Source organism: Schistocerca piceifrons, chromosome 2, assembly GCF_021461385.2.
Source record: "Schistocerca piceifrons isolate TAMUIC-IGC-003096 chromosome 2, iqSchPice1.1, whole genome shotgun sequence".
Lineage (NCBI taxonomy): Eukaryota > Metazoa > Arthropoda > Insecta > Orthoptera > Acrididae > Schistocerca > Schistocerca piceifrons.
The window spans coordinates 874,547,367-874,573,387 of NC_060139.1; the positions used below are offsets into that span (position 1 = coordinate 874,547,367).

The window sequence follows — 26,021 nt, forward strand, 5'->3', positions numbered from 1 at the left end:
TTAAATTTAGATATCTGGTGCAAAGTATTACCAGGGCAGGGGAAACTTTTCTCCACTTAAAAAGTAAGTTAAAAATAGAAATAAAAGGTTGTCTTAAGATAAATAAATACAGATTACTTTGCAAAGGTATAATTACTAATCAAATAATTCTGAAAAATAAAAGCATTAAAGAATCACTGTTTTGAACTTAATTTCTTTAAATATCTGTAAAAAGTTGAGCAAAGTAATCCAAGCTGACAGAATATGATAAAGTTCAAAAGTCAAAGAGCAAATACTTTTTTGTAATTCACATAATATTATTCAAATCAATAAATATCTTGTACTACACGTTTTCTGAGGTATATAGCTTATCTTTTCCCACAGGGTTCAAGCTTAACTTCATGTCATCGAATTTGGTTCAGTGGTTCAGCCATGAAAATGTAACAAGACAGAATTACTTCTCTCTCTCTCTCTCTCTCTCTCTCTCTCTCTCTCTCTCTCTCTCTCTCCCCCTCCCTCCCTCCCTCTCCTTCTCCACATGTGGAAATCCATATCTATATGTGGGTTAACTCTTTGATGATGAAGAAGGAATTGGTCCAAAACCTCAAGTCATAATTTTTTTTTTCTGTCAGTGTTCCTCCCATCCTCTGAGTAGTTATTTATCTTCATATACTGCAGTTGTTCTAACTGTGGATACTATCTATGTGCTCGTCTCTTCGTTATTATACGCTTGCCACATTCATGTCATCGAATTTGGTTCAGTGGTTCAGCCATGAAAATGTAACACGACAGAATTACTTCTCTCTCTCTCTCTCTCTCTCTCTCTCTCTCTCTCTCTGTCTCTCTCCCCCTCTCCCTCTCCACATGTGGAAATGCATGTGCATATGTGGGTTAACTCTTTGATGATGAAGAAGGAATTGGTCCAAAACCTCAGGTCGTAATCTTTTTTTTTTTCTGTCAGTGTTCCTCCCATCCTCTGAGTAGTTATTTATCTTCATATACTGCAGTTGTTCTAACTGTGGATACTATCTATGTGCTCGTCTCTTCATTATTATACACTTGCCACATTCAACACTGTCATGGATTTGTGCTACACATTGCATGTTATGTATCCTTCAAATATTGTATCCTCTACTCATGCATCCAATTGTCTATCTTGGGTGCTTTAATATACACCTTATCATCCTACCCAATTTTCTGTAAAATATTTTCCACAAATTGAATCATTTGCATCTAACTGATAATTCCTTATTTCTAGGCATACTTAATATTTCTATTGAATTTATTGCCCCTTAGTAAAGTATAAGCTGAAATAATAATATTAATAGGAAAAATGAACACAAATTAAATAACACTCATAAAGCAGTGCTTCACACACTACACATATATTTATGGGCGATGAGCAATTTGCTGAGTAGCGCTGATTGTATGTGCTTTGTTCATAGGTATTTCTAATGACCTTTATACAGTCAGTATTTATATTCTATAGCTCAGATTCTATGTTTAGATAATATGTGAAGTTTGTATTTTTTATCTCTGTATGTGATTGTTAATTAACATTTATTGATTGTATTTTTGATTATTAATTTGTATTTTAACCTTTTCATGTGAATGTCAATGACATGAATATAATAATGAATTTAATATTTCGACATTGACATGCTATCAGGCAATAATGGACCTATGGAATATGTTTCACAATAAATAAGAAGGCCCTATAAAGTTACTTTCATCCATTGCACTTTTCTATTTCAAAATGAAAGAAAAGCTATATCAGCTGAAGTTGAGTGCATAAAGACATTCTTACAGTAGCTATTAACAATCTACAGCAATAGCTTAGTATAATTATGAGGGACTGTGCAATGCAGATCGTACTGCAGAAATGATCTGTTGTAATTGGGACTAACAACAACCAAAATAGAGGCCATACACAACTCAGAAGAGCTACTGAGTCTCTTGCAGATGTCAGCCTGTACTGTAGTGTCATTACCTAGGAGCTGAGAAATTTGTGGATTATATTATTTTTCAAACTACGGCATTCAATAAACAGTAAATGTGGGAAGTTAACTTACCTTGCCATATCTGGCCATGTAATTTTCAACAACACTTTTGGCACAGTTATAGTCAAGTGTGCAGTCCTGGTAAGCTGCAAAGAAGATGAAAATATACTATATATGACAGAGGTAAGAAACAGTGTACAAAAATTAACTTGAGAAATTTAGTACTTTGTACAACTACAGGTCACGAACTTCATATTAGTGAACTGCACAAATTGTTGCTGAGTCTTTAAAAATGCCTTATAGTATCTTTTGTAGAATATTATTTATAACACTCAAATTCTTCTTGGAAGTTAATTGATTTGATTCTGGATTAATATTGGAAAGTTCTGCAGCTTTGTTATTAATCAGAACTACGATTTTATTATTACCTAATGTATTTTCCACATCTGAAAAATTATAGATTATGTGAAAAATGCAAACAATTTGATGTTCAGATTCCATGTTAAATAATTGGTCTTCCCATTATGTATGTATAGGTTTGGGTCTTATATTTCCTGACTAATAGCTTGTAAGAAGTTGTGGATGTGCCACATGCAACGGAACTGTATCATGTAAAATAGTCTTGTGCCTATTGAAACCTTGTAGTACATTACATTACATTAATACTTGTTCCATAGATCATGAATACAACATTTCATAAGACACACGACACACACACACACACACACACACACACACACACACACACACACACACACACACACACAATATACAGCATCTCGGCTGGAGTTGGTGGTCATGTGGTGTACTTGCTTTTTTTGTTTTGTATGTGAAATGAATGTATTGCAACGTTACTGTGAATGAACTAGCAACAGACTTCTGTTCAAAGCCTATAATTATCAATGGCGTTATGACATTTACTGATCAGATTTGTATATTCTGTGTTTTCTCAAAATTTAGTGAGAGTCCATTTGCAGAGAACTACTTAATAACTTTCTGAAAGGAATTATTTATAGTTTCCTCAGCTGATTCTTTTTTGTTAGTTGTGATTACCATGCTTGTATTATTAGCAAAATGAACTGTAAGTTCTCTCTGAACTACTCTGCCACTACAGCTTGTGACACAGGCAGTCCATAAAAGCATCCGAGTGCCATGTTTGGTCCATCTTTGATAATTAACTTCACACAAATTCTTCATCTATATTCATAATGGTGCTGTGAGCTTCTAGAAATCGAGGATGTGCTAACTCCTAGATATTACACATTCCCATACTTGATGGAAATTCTCATAGCCTCGGCATTAAGCATTAATATGATCCAAACACTGTCTCTCTCTCTCTCTCTCTCTCTCTCTCTCTCTCTCTCCATCAGTCATCTGATGATTATGAACTCAAATGTTTCATAGGATTCCTTTAGCTGATTTTGTTGTGGTCATTTTCAATAAAAATAAGGTAAGAGGAAAAACACAACACACACTTGATGAAAATTACACATTTGTTTCATTTCGAATGCAGAAAATTGGATGCTCTATTTCTGACATACATTTTGACCCCGAGCTCAAGCACAGAATAATGCACCTAATATATCACGTTTTCAGAAACTGGCTTCTGTGTGTCTCCAAGGTGGACAGTTCTTTATGCCCATTGACAAACTCAACAAGAACTGTTCACTTTTGGGCCATGGAGTACCAAACTGCTTAATACGTTCTTCAGTATGACTCAAAGGACCTCAGTGTCGGCTATACCACACAGACCATTTGGATTGTTCCATTTAATACTAGTTTTCCTGCACCCATCATCTTCCAGGAATTGACATCTTTCAACATATTTCCCCCTCTCTTTTTCCATTATCAGCTTTCATATTTAAAAATTTATTTTATGTATTTAATTTTTACTTTTACATTTTTGTTATCACTCCCTCTCTCTTTTCATCCTGTTCTTAATTGCACTAATCATTTCTCTTCCTCTTAACCCACATTTTTACTTCTCACTGTATCTGCACTGAAGAAGGCACAGTATTTATCAATGTACTATAAATGAACTAATCTCTCTGATGCACCCCTTCCTCCACCGCTTCTCATCGTCTTGTCTCCACAACTGGTGGGCCCTTTTCATCTTGGGATCTGAGTGGCCTAGCCTTAATTGTTGACCTTCATCAGCCAATAGCTCTGAAAGCTAAAATAGTGTATGTACTTTTATATGTGTCTGTTGACAATACTGAAATTTAGTACCTGAATGTTTACAGATTGCTGGCCAATACTTACTGTCTAGCAGTCTGTAAACATTCTTGTAGTTATCTCAAGTGCAGTTCCCTTTTGATACAATTAACTCCACTCCTCTGATATCTAATGTATGGTTCAGAGTAAAAGAACTGCGATCTGAAAAAGCAAATATTTTTTTAGTCTGTGCAGTGTTTCCAGTGATACCTTAGCTACACCTCTTGGTATTTACCTAGATTTGAAACTAATATGGAAAAGTAACACAGACTACATATGTACAAAATTAGTTATTTTCCAGCTGAACTTAGGACTTGTGTAAGTAACAATTTATTGAATAACTCTTTATACAACCTCTTCTGCAGTCTCTAAATATAGAGTAGGGTTGTGGGATATTTCCCTGGAATCAAAAATAATTTTATTTGGCAAGAAAAGGCAGTCACATGCTTCTCTGCAATGAGAAACCATGAATTTTCAGGGCACATTAAAAAAAATAAATAAAAGAACAGGAAGCACTGACTGCTACATCTCTTTATATACTTGGTTGTTGCATACCAAGGAGAAGCTGCAGGAGCATAAACAACAACAGTCTATATGTAAGCAATACACATGTCACAGGCAGATGATCAGCTGCAACATCTAAAAAGACTCATAACTTTTCTAAGTATCAGTACACACGAATAAAATTTTTATCATGCTGCCAAAACAAGAACACAGTGTGTCACCAAATCATTTCACAAACTCCATACAAAGACGGCTTGAAGAAAAAGCATTTTATCTGCTATCAAAGAATCTGAAACATGTGACAAAGGTGAACTTAACTATTAAAGTTGCATAAGTTCAATAGTTAATTTTACTGATGTGTTATAGTAATGTATTTATGGTCTACTCTGTACAGCACCTTTCATTTCTCAATGGATGTGCTCTGTACCATGCATTTGTATTTAATGTTTATTATGTATATTGCCTATAGCTCATTTATATTAATATGTTGTTAACATACATTTCTCAGAATAAAAAATATTTTGTGGGATTCATGCAACATATTGGAAATTTTAATCACTTTTTCAGAATATCACATGTGAGGACACTTTCTAAAGTTTAAAAGCTTATACAGTATAATAAACCAAATAATAATATTTATGGGCAGAATTGATGTCCGTTACCGTAGATTATCTGCTGTTGCATTAGAATACATTTGGTATTCCAAAGTTAGTTGTGAACAGATGCATAAAAGCTGAAAACTCTTATAGTTGTGGCCTGCATTCAGTTATGGTCCATTGGTGTTGAACATTACCTCCATCACGTTCTGGTTCATCCTCTGGTAGTACTATTTTTCCAGCTGCTGCCCAGTATACTCGTGATATGTAGAAGGGTCCACAGTAGCCACGTGAGCATCCAGCAGATGTGTCACAGCTGGTTGCTGCATGGCATAGGCATCTTGAGCAGATTGCATCCAGGTTTGACACAAAAACTGAAATGAGCAGAATGAAATTCTGAGTCTCTTTTGTTATGTCTTTGATACACAAGATAAAAACACATGTACGTTATTAATTTGTGAAACTTTCTGAAACTTATTTTTAATTCAAAGGTGATGATTGCAAACTTGAATCTATGAAGATTTTGAAAGCTGTGGCTTTCTCTACATTTTCAGACAAATGAGACTTGATTCTTAAAAACAGTGAGGGGTGCAGTTGACACAATAATTTGTTTGTAATTCATACCTGATCAACATCAGAGAATGAAATATGGTAAGATGGTGATTTATATCTTTAGCTCCAAAATCTAACCACTCCAAACCATCAAATCACAGACAAAATATTGCTTCTGTCTTGTTCTACTCATTCAAATGGAAATTTATACAAAAAAACTGGATAGCAGTTTCATAATCCATTCCCTCTATTGTGTACAAACCTGTAAAGCAAATGTTTGAAACTACCAAAAATATATATCATTTTTGTTTGGGAGGAATATGATTTATTAAGTGATTTTTCCTCCCCCCCCCTGCCCCCCATGAACCATGGACCTTGCTGTTGGTGGGGAGGCTCCCGTGCCTCAGCGATACAGATGGCCGTACCGTGGGTGCAATCACAACGGAGGGGTATCTGTTGAGAGGCCAGACAAACGTGTGGTTCCTGAAGAGGGGCAGCAGCCTTTTCAGTAGTTGCAGGGGTAACAGTTTGAATTATTGACTGATCTGGCCTTGTAACCCTAACCAAAACGGCCTTGCTGTGCTGGTACTGCGAACGGCTGAAAGCAAGGAGAAACTATAGCCGTAATTTTTCCCGAGGACATGCAGCTTTACTGTATGGCTAAAGGATGATGGCATCCTCTTGGGTAAAATATTCTGGAGGTAAAATAGTCCCCCATTCAGATCTCTGGGTAGGGACTACTCAAGAGGACGTCGTTATCAGGAGAAAGAAAACTGGCGTTCTGCGGATTGGAGCGTGGAATGTCAGATCGCTTAATCGGGCAGGTAGGTTAGAAAATTTAAAAAGGGATATGGATAGATTAAAGTTAGATATAGTGGGAATTAGTGAAGTTCGGTGGCAGGAGGAACAAGACTTTTGGTCAGGTGAATACAGGGTTATAAATACAAAACCAAATAGGGGTAATGCAGGAGTAGGTTTAATAATAAATAAAAAAATAGGATTGCAGGTAAGCTACTACAAACAGCATAGTGAACGCATTATTGTGGCCAAGATAGACGCGAAGCCCACGCCTACTACAGTAGTACAAGTTTATATGCCAACTACCTCTGCAGATGATGAAGAAATTGATGAAATGTATGATGAGATAAAAGAAATTATTCAGGTAGGGAAGAGAGATGAAAATTTAATAGCCATGGGTGACTGGAATTCAGTAGTAGGAAAAGGGAGAGAAGGAAACATAGTAGGTGAATATGGATTGGGGGAAAGAAATGAAAGAGGAAGCCGTCTCGTAGAATTTTGCACAGAGCATAACTTAATCATAGCTAACACTTGGTTCAAGAATCATAAAAGAAGGTTGTACACATGGAAGAATCCTGGAAATACTAGAAGGTATCAGATAGATTATATAATGGTAAGACAGAGATTTAGGAACCAGGTATTAAATTGTAAGCCATTTCCAGGGGCAGATGTGGACTCTGACCACAATCTATTGGTTATGAGCTGTAGATTAAAACTGAAGAAACTTAAAAAAGGTGGGACTTTAAGGAGATGGGATCTGGACAAACTGATTAAACCAGAGGTTGGACAGAGTTTCAGGGAGAGAATAAGGGAACAATTGACAAGAATGGGGGAAAGAAATACAGTAGAAGAAGAATGGGTAGCTCTGAGGGATGAAGTAGTGAAGGCAGCAGAGGATCAAGTAGGTAAAAAGACGAGGGCTAGTAGAAATCCTTGGGTAATGGAAGAAATATTGAATTTAACTGATGAAAGGAGAAAATATAAAAATGCAGTAAATGAAGCAGGCAAAAAAGGAATACAAACATCTCAAAAATGAGATCGACAGGAAGTGCAAAATGGCTAAGCAGGGATTGCTAGAGGACATATGTAAGGATGTAGAGGCTTATCTCACTAGGGGTAAGATAGATACTGCCTACAGGAAAATTAAAGAGACCTTTGGAGAAAAGAGAACCACTTGTATGAACATCAAAAGCTCAGATGGAAACCCAGTTCTAAGCAAAGAAGGGAAAGCAGAAAGGTGGAAGGAGTATATAGAGGTTCTATACAAGGGCGATGTACTCGAGGACAATATTCTGGAAATGGAAGAGAAAGTAGATGAAGATGAAATGGGAGATACAACAATGTGTGAAGAGTTTGACAGAGCACTGAAAGACCTGAGTCGAAACAAGGCCCCGGGAGTAGACAACATTCCATTGGAACTACTGACGGCCTTGGGAGAGCCAGTCCTGACAAAACTCTACCATCTGGTGATCAAGAAGTATGAGACAGGCAAAATACCCTCAGACTTCAAAAAGAATATAATAATTGCAATCCCAAAGAAAGCAGGTGTTGACAGATGTGAAAATTACCGAACAATCAGTTTAATAAGCCACAGCTGCAAAATACTAACGCGAATTCTTTACAGACGAAGGAAAAACTAGTAGAAGCCAACCTAGGGGAAGATCAGTTTAGATTCCGTAGAAATATTGGAACATGTGAAGCAATACTGACCTTACGACTTATCTTACAAGAAAGATTAAGGAAAGGCAAACCTACGTTTCTAGCATTTGTAGACTTAGAGAAAGCTTTTGACAATTTTGACTGGAATACTCTCTTTCAAATTCTAAAGTGGCAGGGGTAAAATACAGGGAGCAAAAGGCTATTTACAATTTGTACAGAAACCAGATGGCAGTTATAAGAGTTGAGGGACATGAAAGGGAAACAGTGGTTGGGAAGGGAATGAGACAGGGTTGTAGTCTCTCCCCGATGTTATTCAATCTGGTGCTACAGAAGAATGCTGAAGATAAGGTGGGTAGATCACGTAACTAATGAGGAGGTATTGAATAGGACTGGGGAGAAGAGAAGTTTGTGGCACAACTTGACTAGAAGAAGGGATCGGTTGGTAGGGCATGTTTTGAGGCATCAAGGTATCACAAATTTAGCATTGGAGGGCAGCATGGAGGGTAAAAATCGTAGAGGGAGACCAAGAGATGAATACACTAAGCAGATTCAGAAGGATGTAGGTTGCAGTAGGTACTGGGAGATGAAGAAGCTTGCACAGGATAGAGTAGCATGGAGAGCTGCATCAAACCAGTCTCAGGACTGAAGACCACAACAACAGCAACAACACATGCTCAGATTAAATGACAAAGGGGTAGGAAACGTTCAAGGTGGACAACTGATGGGGATTTGACCCTTGTCCCTCCCAAATGTGTTTCACCAAAGCACCACATCACTCAGTGATTGATGAGGGAGAGACTGAGTGAGGTATGTGAAAACTGTGGAGAAGCTGATGCCATCAGTTTGTTGGTACTGTAAGTGTGCCAATAGTTGACAGAACTATTGAATGAATTAGTTGTGTTTGGGAAACGTCAACTAAGTTAGGGACAGAGATAAAATATGAGACAGGTGTTTTTGGTAAACATGGAAATGATATGTGTTTCATATTCCTGTATGAGCTGCAGTGCAGATAAAGCTTCATACAGTGTGATGATGACAAAGATCTTCACAACGTTTGTTTTTGAAGTATTTTGACATTGTCAACCAGGAGATACACAAGCTGTTGTAATTTATTTTTTACGTTAAGGATTAAAAACCCATTAAGACTACATCTGAAATATTCATTATTTGGATTGATTACGAGTTTCTGCTAACAATTTAGCCATCTTTAGACCTAACATAGTTGTTTAAATTCTCCTGCTGCCTGAGTTGACACATTTATCAAGTTTGTAGACTTTTCAGCCAGGAGATATGTGATCTCTTGCAAATTTGTTTTATTATGTTAGGGATTAAAAGCCCATGAAGTCAAGGTTGCACATGAAATCTTCTCTATTTGGACATTACTAATTTCAGCTAACAATCTAGTCATCTTCAGACTTACGTAGGTGTTTGAATTCTCATGCCACCTGACTTGACATGTTTATCAAGTTTGTTGACATTGTGAAGCAGGAGAAGGTTTAAGGTGGCAGGAGTAAAACGCAGGGCGTGAATGGCTATTCACAATTTGTTCAGAAACCAGATGGCAGTTATAAGAGCCGAGGAGCATGGAAGAAAGGCAGTGGTTGAGAAGGGAGTGCCTATCTCTGATGTTATTCAGGCTGTATACTGAGCAAGCACTAAAGGAACTAAAAGAAAATTTTCGAGTAGGAATTAAAATACAGGGAGAAGAAATAAAAACCTTTAGGTTTGCTTATGACATTGTATTTCCGTCAGAGATGGCAAAGAACTTGGAAGAGCAGTTGAACAGAATCGACAATGTCTTGAAAGGAGGATGCAAGATCAACTTCAAAAAAGCAAAATGAAGGTAATGGAATGCAATCAAATTAAACCAGGTGATGCTGAGGGAATTAAATTAGGAAATGAGACACTTAAAGCAGTAGATGAGTTTTGATATTTGGGCAGCAAAATAACTGATGATAATTGAAGAAGAGAGGATATAAAATGTAGCCTGGCAATGGCAAGCAAAGTGTTTCTGAAGAAGAGAAATTTGGTACCACTGAGTATAGATTTAACTGTTAGGAAGTCTTTTCTGAAAGTATTTGTATGGAGTCTAGCCAGGTACGGAAGTGAAACATAGATGATAAACAGTTTAGACAGGAAGAGAATAGAAGCTTTGGAAATGTGGCGCTGCAGAAGAATGCTGAAGATTAGATGGGTAGATCATGTAACTAATGAGGAGGTAATGAATAGAATTGGGTAGAAGAGGAATTTGTGGCACAACTTGACTAGAAGAAGGGATCAGTTGGTAGCATACATTCTGAGGCATCAAGGCATCATCAATTTAGTACTGGAGGGAAGCGTGCAGGGTAAAAATTGTCGAATGAGACCAAGAGATGAATACACTAAGCAGATTCAGCAGGCTGTAGGTTGCAGTATTTGCTTGGAGATGAAGAGGCTTGCATGGGATAGAGTAGTATGGAGAGCTGCATAAAACCAGTCTTTGAAATGAAGACCACAACAACAATAGTATTAAAAAAATTGTTTTTTACTCATGAGTCAATCCATGTGAAATCAGTCATTAAAAATAAATTTCAACATTGATGATTTAGAATTTTGTAATTTTTTGTCATTTTATTCTATCCTTAAAAATACAGTATTATAAAAAATTAAAATTTTTTTGGACATTTGGTTTTTGAGTTATTAATTTTTAAAATTTACGAAATTGTGCATCTTTTGCCACATTTTCAACCCTTAAAATGCCCATGTATAAAAAAGTATCTGATGTACAGAACTTAAATTTACAGTGTTTCATTCAGATTACTATAAGCTTTAAAATATGTGCCGCCGGTACATGGTCAAATTTTTTAAATTCTGAAAATTTCTAAATCAGATTTTTTGTTTTGAAAATATTAATCATCCACTATTTGTTAGTGTGTGTGCCAAATTCCAAGATGGTATTCCAAAGGGAACATATGAAAATATTTTTATTTTACTGCAATGCCAGTTGACAGTTGTACCTCAACTGCTCATGGTTTGCAAGCTGCTTTATAAAACTAAAAGGAAATTAGTGAGTGCTAATTAAGCAGTTTATCATTTTAAAATTGTACTAAACTATGCCATATAACAGTTAACATAAATTATGGAAAGGATAGTATGCCTTTTACATAGCTTTTAATTTACTTGTAGTTCATATTACAAAGGCTATTCGGAAAGTAAGGAATGATAGGTCGAGAAATAGAAACCACAGTGAAAATAAAAACTGTTTTATTTGCAACAGTTAGCTGCAACTTCCAGCTACTTATCTCCATAGTCGCCGATCCGACTTAGATGTTTGTCATAGTGTTGTACCAACTTTCCAATTACCTGATTGTAAAAGGCACCCGCCAGTGCTTTCTGCCAATTCTGTACACAGGCCTACAGCTCATTGTCTGTGCAAAAATGTTGTCTTCATAGCCAGCAGTTCATGCAAGCAGAGATGAAACTCAGAGGGAGACAATTACAGGCTGTATTGTGGGTACTCAAACATTTCCAATTGAAAATGATGCAGGAGCATCTTCATTGACCCTGCAGAAAGCAACTTAGAATTGTCTTTAAGAAGAAAACACACAATTGTTATGTAATGTTGGCTGCATAGCTTCAGGCAAAATTTCTCACCAGGCCCTCGTACTTGGTGGTAGACACTATTGTTCTAGGTATCTTAATGTGTTCCCTGTGTGTTCAGAACTAAAAAGCACAACATAACATGATCAACAGGCATACTTGAGACACTTCCCAACAGACCTGTGTGAAAGTTCATCGGATTTCTTACTTTCTGAGTAACCCTCGTATTATACAACAACAGATAAAGTATATTACCAATATATAATAAGACAAAAACATTCATTTCTATTGACTGTAATTCACTTCAGAAGAGATGAATTGCTGAGATAATATCAGTAAAGCACTGGTAAGGGAAAGAGGAGCAAGTTGGCCCATGCAGGTATCACGTATTAAGCACATATGGTCAGGGAATAAAGTGGCAGAAAAGTGCCAGTATCATGATTTAAAATGATTAATCACCCAATAAAATGTTGAAAGGCACATGTTGGAATATGTCAGGTATCAAGCACAGCAATCAAAGTGGAATATTGTACTTACCATATTCCAACATGTGCCTTTCAGTGCTTTATTGGGCAATTAAGTATTTTTCATCATACCAATGGTACATTTTACACTTTGTCACCTGAAGATATTCATTAGAATGAATCTAGTGGCTTAATAAATGAACCTAAAATAAAAATTAATGTGTGGTTTTCTTAACACAGATATTAATTGGTTGTGATAATTCCAATTCTCTGAGTGCAGTAAAGCGTAAATGCCATTAGCCAATTTTTCTATGTGACAAATGGTGAGTGATATTATTGGGAGATGCTAGAAGACATGAAATTAAAATGCTTGGATAATTATCTTGATGACAGGGTCATCCACAGTGCTAATTTTAAGGAACATCTTAAACACTTGAGGCAAGTGTTGGGCCACATGAGAGAGGCAGTCTTGACAGTCAAGCCAATCAAGATGACACTGACTCAAGAGCGAAATTTCGTTCTTGGGACATGTTGTGTCTGTAAGAGGGGTCAGAACCCATCAGTCTAGGACTGCCACTATTTATAAATTCACAGAACCCCAGAACAAAAAGGAAATAGAACAGTTTATCAGGAAAATGAACTTCTTTAGGTAATTTGTGGCCAACTTTGCTCAGTTAGCAGCTCCACTCAACCAGAGGTAGCAGAAAGGTGAAAAGTTCAGGTGGGGTGATTCCCAATAAGCTGCTTTTGATTCCCTGAAATGCGAACTCAGTAATGCCCCAGTGTTTGGAACCTGCAATTTCAATCTAGCTTTTGTGGTCCAAATGGATGGCCCCAATTTAGGTATCAGTGTTTTACTCAAAGAGCAAGAAGGTGAGTGCTGGCCCTGTTTGGACCCAAAGTTCACTATTCTCTGTACAAGCTGGAAGCTCTGGCAGTGTTACTTATGCTAGAGAGGTTCAAGAGCACAAGAAGTTTAAGCTAGAAACAGATAATCAGGCTTCAATTTGGGTCTTAGCCTGGCGATATAAGACAGGTACATTTGGCAGTATGTATTTCGGCTTCCCAGTTTGATGTGGTATAAGTAAAAGGGTATCAAAATCAAGTGGATGATATGCTTTGCCAGATATTCAGTCAGTAAGGGAAAGAGATTGCGGGAAGTGGGCAGGAGGCATTGACATCTGTGAATGGAGTAAGGTGCTGGATTCCCAAGTGGCCACCACTGTCCTGACCAAGATTCCATCCTTGTTTTATGATCTTAATAAGGAGCAACAAAAAGATGATTGAATCAGTTAGTATTCGAAGGGAGTTGGAGAAATGATGCCCAGTGAGTGGTTATTTGCTGGAAAAGAGCATGTTATGTTACTAAACTAGGTATGATGGAAAACCAAAGATCTGCCTCCCCAAGAGTTTGGTAGCATGCATCTTTAGTTACTTCCATCAATCACTGTGTGGTGGGCATTTAGCGTGCCAGAAAACAATAATGAAAATCAGATGGCACCTAACATGGTATGAGTGCTGAAATACAGAAACTGCTGCTGGGAATGCAAGCAGAGGAAACCAGATATTAACAACAGAAGGGTCTCTTCCATTTCACCAGGGAGTTTTGACCTCTGGACATGTTGTTCATTAACTATTTAGGTCCTCTTCCATCCACTAAAGACAGCAACTGATTTGCATTGGTAATTGTGGATCTATTCACAAATTTCATGTGGCTGACTCCAAGCAAGGGGATCACAAGTATGTTGAGCATTAACATTTGTCAGCAAGATTTGTGAGTTTTGGGCTAGCAATAACACAGCTGTGCTCTCCTCGTGGGAGTTCTGGGTGTTCTGCTGTAACAATGGTCTAATCACACATAACAATCATGCCTTATTACCCCCACCCCCCTTTGCTGAATGTATGAATCATTCTTTGTTGCAAAAGAGGTTGGATAGCTTCATGAACTGGCTTGGTCTGCCATTCAACACCAATTGCCACAAAACAGACAAGATAACCCCAGCCAAGCTGATGTTTTCATTTGAAATTAACTCTCCATTAAGTAGTGATATACTACCAGAGCATGTTGATCCGAAAGAGAGAAATATTATCTTCACACACAAGAGATAAGCACAGAATTATAATAGGGGATGGCAGACAGCATCAGTGACAATGGCAGAAATGGTTTACAGAAAAATCATGTGGTGTCAGAACAAGAGCACACAAGACATGACTCGGAAGATGCTTCCACATGCGAGATTGATATGGTCCCCTCCCCGGTGAGCTTCTTGACCCAGGACATGCAAACACACAGGAAGGTTTGAACCACTTAAGTTAGGAAGTACAGAGAAGGGGGTCCATGTGTAATGTTGTGTGAAGCTGGTGGGAGGATGTGTCCCCCCAACCCTAGTCTTCACCTATGGGGAGGGGGAGGAGATTGATACAAACATATTGGTTTCTCTCCCAGGTCAGCTACACTAGTACAAGGAGTTACACATCCTGCTTGTAGTGTGGAAGTGCACGCACTGCAGTCTGGGATTGTTTTGAGTGGCAAGCAAGAATGGAATGCGGGTCTTATTTTTACTTTTGAGAAGAAAGCAGAGTGTATGCCGATCAGTGTAGGAGGAAGCCTGTGCTTGTTGGGGTCACATGCTTGTTTCCAATCCCAAGACAGATAGGCAGTGGGGCTGGCGGACTTGTAACTGCTGCTGACTGGAGCAGTTCCTCAATAGTGAAGCATACTGTCGTTGGCCCAACGAGTCACAGAGCTTTGTGTATAAGCCACACAGTACTGAAAGCAGTGGTGTTGCTCTGGTCTTTGCAATCTGGTTATTGGTGAGAATTTACTGGTACTCCATTTTGAATAATATTTCTTCAGATTAACTGAACTCTTACATCCACTTTGCAGTTAGGGTGTCAAGTGCCAATGATTATCTATATGCTGTTATTTTGAGCATTGGACTGCATATTGTGCTAATTGAATATATTGATACTTGCATGTGCTCTGTGAGCTCTAAACTACTGTATAAACACTCATTCCCTCTCTTTATTAATGGGGTGGTAACTAATACAATGGTGAGCTGCATAAGAAGTAATTCTTATCACTGCCAGTTTCAGCCATGTGCATGCTCTCTCTCTGTTTTAGAAGCCTTTTGTAATCATATGTGTTAAGGCAATTTGGCACAGGGTGTGATCACACTAACTGATTGTGCATGGGGCTGTCTGAGAATGTTTTCTTCAGCTGGGAGTGCCAGAGTAGATGTCATTTTCCTGAATGCATGCTACGGAACCAATGTCTGTGCAGATGAGTAAAAAGCAGCATCAGTGTAAATTCAATGAGCCATTATATTTATTAATATTGCTGTTTCCCTGTGTATTTGTATTTTATCCACTATTGTTAATTACAAAGAGTTTGGATTTACATTTTATTAAAGCTGATAAAACATGATCAAATACTGTAAAATAAATTGTGGCTATTAGCAATGCATTATAGTTCTGAGTTTCTAACACAGTGACATGCTGTTCTACTTAGATAACTGAATTTTGACTTAATGCCTCAAAGAGTTTTCTTTCTGGAGGCCTGAAATAGATATGTAAAGTTCTTTTACAAAAGCAAATGTTTTAGTGATTGTTTAAATTCTTATCAGTTTTAAGGCCAAAGCCCGTTGTTCCTTCTTAAGACTTGTTTGAAAATTTTTGTGTTTGTTTACATTGTTAATTGTCTGAGGGTCAAAGCCCAATGCCCTGATGCTGGATTTATTTGAAAATATTGACAATCCAATGGAATTGTTTGTTAAAATATGAATTTATGCAAAATTTTAATATTGGTTATTTGCAAAATAAAATGTTCAATAAAAGGCTGGCTCAGTGGCTTACTGCTCAAGAATCCCTGCACCCATGCTAACCTGCTCTGGGGTTAAGTACCACCATTCCAGTGAGTATACATAATAAAAAAGGAGCATTATTAAGTACCACCATTCCAGTGAGCATACATTATAAGAAAAGAGCTTGAAAAAAAAAGATTTTATGAAGCTAAAGCTGTCACTGGAGCTCAGAAGTATCTGCATTTATTCTTATGAACAAAGCTAAATGTAAAACAAACATTGTTTCTGATTTTAAGATTTTGGTTTCCACCAAATTCAAGTGGGTTCAGATGCATACGGCATTCTCTTGAACAGATTACAGGACTTGTTGCTTGTGCCTCTGAAAACAAATAGTGGATGGCTTGTCTGCTACAAAGAGATGAAAAAGGAGACATGAATCTGTAATTTATGCAAACTTGTGGACTAGCTCATTTTCATAACAAGGAAGATCACATAAATTGACTTTACTAAAAAAATAATAAAAAATCCTTCATACTTTGTAAACTAAATCACATAACTGCCACCAGAAGACCATATAGATTATCAGATGAAGAACTGCAAAAAGCCTCATAGATTATATTGGAAAGAAATGCGTTATTATATCAATACTCTGTCATTATTGATTTGCAGAACTAGGTTACATCGTTTAAATGAAAACAGCAATATACGGGGTGATTATAATTAAAGTTAAACTTTCAAAATGCTGTAGAAATAACACCACTGGTCAGAATGATGTCCAATTGCAATGGAATATTATCAGAGAAGGGGAAAAAATATGGCAGAAGAAAAAAAATAGTGTAAACATTGATCAATAGATGGCGCTGTATGTGTCAGAATACATAAATAAAAGCACTGTCATGTACACGACCCACTGAAGTTGTTATGCAGGGTACACAGCTTTTTCTCCTTTTGTGTCTGCGATGTTCGCCATGACTGTCTCAGTGCAGTATCGCACTCTGCTTGTAAAGCTGTCTTACAAGAATAATGACTATGCACATGTCGCTCTGCAGGAGTTTCAGACACTAAAGGGTTTGAAAAAAGACATTGGTCTGATGAGTCCCGTGGGTCTGGAGCAAATGATTCGGAAATTCGAAAAGAATGGTTCTTTTAGTGTGCAACCTGGTAAATGGAGGAAACGAATTGATTTGACGTCAGTAGAAGCAGTGGCCACAGCAATGCAGGAGGAGACAAGTGGGAGCATGCAAACATGGAGTGCACAGAGAATTGCCCTAACATTGGACATACCCATGAGCATGATCGTAAAAACCTACGAAACATCCGTCTTTGCTATCTATTCAAAATTAACCATGTCCACGAGGTACTTACTTCTGACCTATTAGCAAGAGAGACCTTTGCTTTAGAATTTCTTGCTTGCATAGAAGTGGACAATGATTGGCTACGGAAGATTTTGTGGACGGATGACACCCACTTCCATCTGACAGGATATGTCAATACACAGAATTGTCGAATATGGGAGACAGAAAATCCACAAGCAAATCAACCAGTACCACTTCATTCTGGTAAGGTCACTGTATGGCGTGGGTTTACGGCATCTACCGTCACTGGTGAGCACTATGAGTGTCTTATGCACAACCACATCATTTCAGTCCTCTAACAGTGTGGATATGTGGATGGGATCATTTTTATGCAAGATGGTGCACCTCTGCACATTGCAAATCCTGTTAAGGAGCTGCTGTAGTGCCTTTGAAATGCTAGAATTATCAGTCACCATTTCCCTATAGCTTGGACCAACCAGGTTAGCCGAGAGAACTAATGCACTGCTTCCTGGACTCAGGTAGGTGCGCCGGCCCCTGATCGAATACACCCGGTGGATTAACGACATGGGCCAGTGTGCTGGCCAGCCTGGATGTGGTTTATAGGCAGTTTTCCACATACCAATAGGTGAATACTGGACTGGTCCCCACAGCCTGCCTCAGTTACACGACTTGCAGACATTTGAAATGCGTTCGCATTCTTTCATGTTTTACACTAGACACAGACAGCTGGGGTACACTGATTCCGTCCTGGGGGGGTATGGGGTGGCGGCAGGAAGGGTATCCCGCCACCCCTTTCAGTTAACCATGCAAAATCCGATTGTAACAATTCCGACCCCGCGAAAACTGCGCGTCAAGGCACAAGTAAAAGAATTTTCCTACAGCTTGGCCGTCCCCATCACCTGATCTTAATGATCTTAATCCGTGTGACTTCTGGCTGTATGGCTGTCTGAAAGATGTTGCGTTCAGTGTTCTGATTGCAGACTTAGCTGCATTGAAGGCACGCATTGCGCAACACATTCTGAATGTGACCCCAGAAACACTTCAATCAGTTATGGAAAATGCTGTTTCTCGATTTCGACTTATTGCAGAAAATGGTGGGCAGCATATTGAACATGTTTTGCACCAGTCACGTGGAAATTAATAATCTGATTTGATTTTGATTGATGCTTTTTACGCGGCTTTTGGCCTCAGAAGAATGAAAAACTAGCGTGATTTATGCTTTTTATGCAGTTTTTGGCCTCAGGACAGTTAAAAACCGATTTTACCCATCTGATGTGATGTGGCGGATAGGCTTACGAAATATCAGCATCACACCTATACACCCATGCTCACTGAGTAGTACAGTTTGTTTAACATCAAATGTATACCTTAGCCATTGTTGTATGATTCATTTGTGATATTCAGTCGACCATTATTAAATTATGATGTTTAAAGCGCCATCTACTGCTACATTTTGTAACTATTTATTTTTCTTCTAACATACATTTTCCCCTTTCTCCGATAGTATCCCATTACAATTTGACGTCATTCTGGCCAGTGGTGTTATTTCTACAGCGATTTGAAGGTTTAACTTTAATTATAATCACTCTGTATAACATCTAAAGATGAGCAAAAAGTTTCTCATTGCAAGATACTCAAATAACATATTGTTAAATAATAACAGCTACACTATTGTTTAATTAGTAATTCTGATTAACATTAACACATTTTTAAAATGAATGTATAATTAAGTCAATTATTGGCAGTCTTTTCTGAGCATTTGTTGTTATTGTGTATTTTGAAATATTTTCACAGTTAACATAAAAAAGCCAAATCTGAATTTCAGTGCATAATTATAATACTGATAATATAATTAATTGATTATCATTAAAAAATAATACTGACTTGACAGCACTGTTTGGTTTTTGACATTTAATGTTTGTACTACAACTTAGTAGTAAGAGTAAAGTGCTACAAGCTACATTCTATTTGGTATGCTTACCAGTAAAATAAAATTTATTTTAATACGTCCTCAATGGAATGCCACCATGAAATTGAGCACACACACTAACAAACAGTGTACTACCAACATACTTTTTTCAAAACAGAAAACAAAAAAATTGAAGTTTCCAAAAATTAAGAAAGAAATTGGTTTGTGAAAATTTAACATTGGTATGAATATCATCATTTAGCACACACTTTAAAAGCTTAAAAGAAACTTAATAACACTGTACAAATTTTAGATCTGTAAATCAAATTAGTATTTGACATGTGGTGATTTTAAGGCTTCAAAATGTGGCAAAAAGCATTTAAAAATTAATAACTCAAAACGAAAAGTCCAAAAAAATTTTAATGTGCGATTTTCATGTAGACAGCTACTACTATAATGTACAAAAACTATCAAACTCTGATACATCAGCCAGACCACTGGTTGATTTTACATGGACTAATCATCATGTATAATCAGTAATTCATTCATTCATCGTATTCTGCAGGTTGTGTTCCACGTATTTTTCTAGTCCCACTCTCCACTCAGTCTTACTCACTACTCCCCTGTCCCACCCCTAAAAAGTTGTAAATATTAGTATTTTGTTGTTTAGATGGTTAATTGAACAATTACAATGCATTCAGTAAAAAATTTCAGTATTTAATTATAAACAAAAGGGTTAGAAGAACAAAAACAACTTAACAATATGTCAAAAGTATGAAAAGTTAAGGAACAACAACAATGATACTGATGACAACGCTGTTTAGCGCCCGAAAACCTCAAACCACACACACACACACACACACACACACACACACACACACACACACAACACTGTGAATTTTGCCAGCAGTGGCTGCTGTTTGGATAGGGTAGCTCAGTAATTGCTGTTGCCAGTCCAAAGCCCAGATAAAGAATGAGTGTTGACATGAAGTGAAGCCTTGAACAAGAGTAGATAAAATCTTCAGGCCACTTCTAGGGCAAAAAAATGTAGTGGTAACAGATTGGTAAGAATCTAAATCAAACTCAAGGCAAACATGTATGATGGCAAAACCTGGTGAGAACATCACCTCAAGGTTACAGTAAGTCTCCAGATATATCTCTTTTCATAGAAGTGACACATGGCTCATTTAGATTCAGGGGAGACTTGACATGTACAAGATCAATCAGAGAGCATTGGAATGTCCCAAATGGTCACAAAGTCAAAAACAAATCCAAAGCGTTCTGCCAACATTGAACATAAATTCCTTTATACAAACTGACAAGCTGAAAACCTTACCAGACCACTGCACGAAAATCAGGAAGCAGACCACATGGAGGTGGCCTGTCTAAACCATTGGAAATTCCGAATAGATCAAATCATGATACAGTCAGGACACAGAAAACAATCCTGATGGAACAATGCCCATGAAGGAGTCGTCAAGGGAACATTTCACATCTGGAAACAATATATCTGCAGTTAAGTGGGAAACTGACTGGGAAGTCTCTAAAATCAAAAGACCCTAACTCTTTAGAGTGATCCAAACCGAGAAATAGGCTTACAGATACAAAAAAATCGCGCACAGAGAAGATAAACCAAAACTCTGAAAAATAAAATCAGAGAATAAAACATCACTTGCAACAGGTAGCTCACGGGGCTACAAGCCATTGTCTTTGTGCTTTCAACGAAAGGAAGGTTCTCTGGTGGCGTCAAATGAAAAAAAGATCTTTGAGAACCATCTTAAGAACCTACTAAACTGTGAGAAACCCAGCAGTCCCATGACATCGAGTAGGAAACGGTACAAGAGTTCCGAAAATCTAGGCTGTCTGACCAAATAGAAGTCAGACATTAAATTCTCTGACTTAACTGCTACAAGGCCCCAGGGGAAGACTCAGCAGCCACAGAATCCTGGAATTAAAGTCCAAAGAATCGACTGAAATCCAATAGGAGCAAACAAAACAAACTGGAAATGAGGACATTCTACTCGAAGATCACAAAATAACGCTAAACAATACATTACACAAGACAGGCAGCTTGAAAATATAAAAACTCCTGCTGTATCTCCTCGCTATCAGTGACCTTAATTCTATTTTGAGAGTGCAAACATGGTCCAAGTAAGCTGTATTTTTATTTTCCGTGCAATTGGCCGATTTCAATGGTGTGTTAATTCTATTGGTCGCTGTCCTGGAATTATTGTGTTGAGCATGAAATAGGCGAAACCCAGACATTTTTTAAGAAAACGGATACAGTGACATCAAAGATCCTTCGCCAAAACTCCAGACATAATACGGAGACATGAACGACTTAAAAAAATTAAGTATTCAGGAGAGATAACTGTGGGTATCGGTTTGGCCAAAGAACCGTTTTGGGAATGAACGCACAAACATGATATAATGTACCAAACTCCATGAACCATCTACAACAGGAAATGCCTTTTCCACATCCTCAAGGTATGTCATTATGCATCAGTTCTGGAAACATTAGGTTCGTATGCAGCCAAACCCCTGTAACTGCGACGCTTCGTTCCGTTGTTGCAAGAAGTTTCCATACACATACTTGACAAATATGTACGGACAATCAAATAAAAACGCACAATTAGGCAAAAAACTATTCTGGAACCTAAATGTGTTGCAAGTTGTTACAGTAATAAAATACATCAGAAACAAATACAACTATTTTTTAATATTAAAAAGGAAATGGGTAAGTGGCAATACATATTACCGGAAAACCATGGTCATAACTTAGGATAACAGTAATAATACACCCATGAATCAAGTTTAAGGAGCTAACAAAGTTACAAGACATTAATAACATAAATAATATTACGAAGCCAAACGAACAAAAATTAAGACTGGAGTGAGTAATAAGCACCCTCTGTTTGTTGTTGTTGTGGTCTTCAGTCGGAGCACTGGTTTGATGGAGCTCTCCACGCTAGTATATCCTGTGCAAACCTCTTCATCTGTGCATAACTATCACAACTTGTATCCATTTGAAACTGCTTTAATCTTCAAGTCTGGTGGACCCGCCACACCTCCTTCCGGTACTAAACTGACGATTTACTGACGCCTCAAGATGTGTCCATTCAAGCGATCCCATCTTCTAGTCGAGCTCTACAATAAATTTCTTTTTTCCCCAATTGAGTCCGGTACTTTATCATTTGTTATTCGATCTACCCACCTAATCTTCAGCGTCCCTCAATAGCACCACATTTTTATAAAAATCGAAGGTTTTTTGTCTTATAAAAAGTTTATATAATTAATTTATTTGATTAGTAAAAAAATATGCAATAAGATATGCCAAGTGCGCTCAATGTACCCACTTACTGCTCAGATGAGTCCCATTTTCAGTTGGTAAGAGCTGAATGTTGCGCAGACCCCACGAAGCGATGGCCCCAAGTAGACTGTGCAAACTGGTGGTGGCTCCATAATGGTGTAGGCTGTGTTTACATTGTATGGACTAGGTCCTCTGGTCCAACTGGACCGATCATTGACTGGAAATGTTTATGTTCGGCTACTTGGAGGCCATTTGCAACCACTCATGGACTTCATGTTCCCAAACAACGATGGATTTTTTATGGATGACAATAGGCAATGTCGCGTGAAAGTTCATATTTTTTCTCTGGAGGCCTTCACAACTTGCTCAATGTACAGACTGAATAACATCGGGAATAGGCTAAAATCCTGCCTCACTCGCTTCTTAACTATAGCTTCCCTTACACGTCCTTCGACTCTTATATCTAGTTTCTGTATGAGTTGAAAGTAAATTGCCGCTTCTTGTATTTTATCCTTGCTGCTTTCAAGGGTTTGCGTTCCTTCAAACTACCTTCTAGGGTACACTATCTGATTAAAAGTATTAGTGGACATTAATATTGGTTGTGTCCACCCTTGATCTTTATGACGGTTTGGATCCTGCTGGCGACACTTTCAGTGGGAAATATCAGCCCATTCTTCTTCGAGAGCCGAAACCAGAGAAACTAGTGATATGGGATACCGGGGTCAAAGTAGACATTGTGACTCATCCCAAAGGTATTACACAGGGATCAAGTCCAGATTCTGGGTGGGCCAATCTATTTAATGAATTTTATCATCCACGTACATATGTCTCACATATGCTAGTTTAAGCCAGGGTGCATTATCATGGCCAGTGTGTCTAAGGCCTTTAGACTAACTGGGTTGCCTCCAAACACGTCTCCGACGATTGTCTGGTTGAAGGCATATGCTACACTCATCGGTGAAGGGAACGTGATGTCAATCCTGAGTGGTCCATTCGGCATGTTGTTGGGCCCATCTGTACCGTTCTGCATGGTGTCGTGGATGGACCTCGCCATGGACGTCGGGAGTGAAGCGCATCATGCAGCCTATTGCGCACAGTTTGAGTCGTAACACGACGTCCTGTGGCTGCACGAAAAGCATTATTCAACATGGTGGCGTTGCTGTCAGGGTTCCTCCGAACCATAATCCGTAGGTGGCGGTCATCCACTGCAGTAGTAGCCCTTGGGCGGCCTGAGCGAGGCATGTCATGGACAGTTCCTGTCCCTCTGTATCTCCTCCATGTCCGAACAAATCGCTTTGGTTCACTCCGAGACGCCTGGACACTACCCTTGTTGAGAGCCCTTCCTGGCACAAAGTAACAATGCGGCCGCCATCGAACCGCGGTATTGACTGCCTAGGTAAGGCTAAATTACAGACAACGAGAGCAGTGTACCTCCTTCCCGCTGGAATGACGGGAACTGATCGGCTGTCGGACCCCATCCTTCTGTTAGGCGCTGCTCATACATGGTTGTTTACATCGTTGGGTGGGTTTAGTGACATCTCTGAACAGTCAAAGGGACTGTGTCTGTGATACAATATCCACAGTCAACGTCTATCTTCAGGAGTTCCCGGAACTGGGGTGATGCAAAACTTTTTTTGATGTGTGTATATGCCGTAGGGTCAGTATTGCCCCGCATGTCCCTGCATTTTCTGAAACCCAAACTCAACTTCCCCGAGGCCGGTTTCTATAATTTTTTCCATTTTTCTGTAAATAATTTGTGTCAAAATTTTGCAACGTAACTCATGGTTTGGTAGCATTCACACCTGTCAGTACCTGCCTTTTTTTTGCAACTGAAATTATTACATTTTCTGGAGACTGTATGTAATTTGCCTGTCTCACCAATCTTGCAGATAGGAATAATTCTGTCAGGGCTGGTTCTCCCAAGGACCTCAATAAATCTGAGAGATGTCATCTATTCAAGCGACCTTGTTTCCACTAACGTCCCTCAATATTCTGTCAATTTCTTCGAACAGTATCACATGTTCCATTTCATCTTCATCTACTTCTTCCTCTCTTTCTATAACATGGTCCTTCAGTTTGTTTCCCTCATATATACTCTTATATACTGCTTCACCTTTCAGACTTCCTACTAGTGTAGGCAAGTAGTGACCGGAGGAACGCAACCGCCAGAGGGGCCGTTGTTATCTCGTGATACGTCGCGCCGAGAAAAAGATGAAAAACAATTGTCGTCATCACTCAATAAGATCCCACAGCAAACGTAATCCATACAAATTATAAAAATGGATGTACGTGTATATTTGTACGCATGTTCCACATCTCCTCCTCAGCCACTGGACCGAATTCAACCAAACTTGATAGAAATGTCTGGAAGGAATCACTGTGGGGTAAGAACCACTCACCAGTTAAAGGGGGGGGGAAGGGGGGGGGAGGGATTTGCGTAAAACAGCAGCGTATTTCACGATGCGCGAATACCCATAGTTTAGTTGCACAGTATTTGAGAATGAGAACACTTAGAAACTTGCAACAAGCATTTGTGAAACTGCTTCCCGCTAACGGCCCCAGAAAATGATGGGAGGAAAGAAGTTTATAGCTTACTACACTTTTGCTGTTCACGCAGTTAGACTGTCGCATTAGGCATGACGTTTTAATTCATCAAATCTTTTCTAATGACTGTATTCGTGACACATTTGGCAGACAGTATTCGCATATATCAATGAATGTACCACAAAAATTACATCATTGTACGACACTTAGTTCGGGAGATATGACGTCATAAATACGGAGATACGTGAAAAACTACCGCATCATGGAAGACGTTTAAATTTATCACTTCAGTGCTACGAAATCTATTGGCAACAATTTTCGCACACACTATTCACGTCTACCATTGAATGTATCTACAAAAAAATATACCTGTACAAGTCATAGTTCAGGAGATACGATTTCGAATACAGGGATGCGTGAAAACCTGCCGCGTCATGCATGACGTTTTCATTTATTCTTCCTTTACTACCAGCTCTATTCGGAAACACATTTCGCAGGCAGTAGCCAAATATAACACTGGATGTACCTGCCAGATTATATCTTTGTATAGCACATAGTTCAGGAGATACGACGCTATAAACATTCAGCTGTGTGAAAATGAAACTGCTGGGCGGAATTCCGTAGATACATAAGGGAAATACAGTATGTGTACAAATAAGTTCAAATGGCTCTGAGCACTATGGGACTTAACATCTGTGGTCATCAGTCCCCTAGAACTTAGAACTACTTAAACCTAACTAACCTAAGGACATCACACACATCCATGCCCGAGGCAGGATTCGAACCTGCGACCG

General features: G+C 38.4%; 1 protein-coding gene across 1 annotated transcript in view; it reads right to left on the reverse strand.

Annotated features, from left to right (window-relative positions):
* LOC124776809 overlaps positions 1-26,021 on the reverse strand; it is a 187,197-nt gene that overhangs the window by 35,075 nt on the left and 126,101 nt on the right. Inside the window, exons 2-3 of the mRNA XM_047251958.1 lie at positions 5,491-5,667; positions 2,052-2,125 (exon numbers count right to left, since the gene is read on the reverse strand). Coding sequence (XP_047107914.1) covers positions 2,052-2,125; positions 5,491-5,667 — 251 coding nt within the window. The remainder of the gene's footprint in view (positions 1-2,051; positions 2,126-5,490; positions 5,668-26,021) is intronic.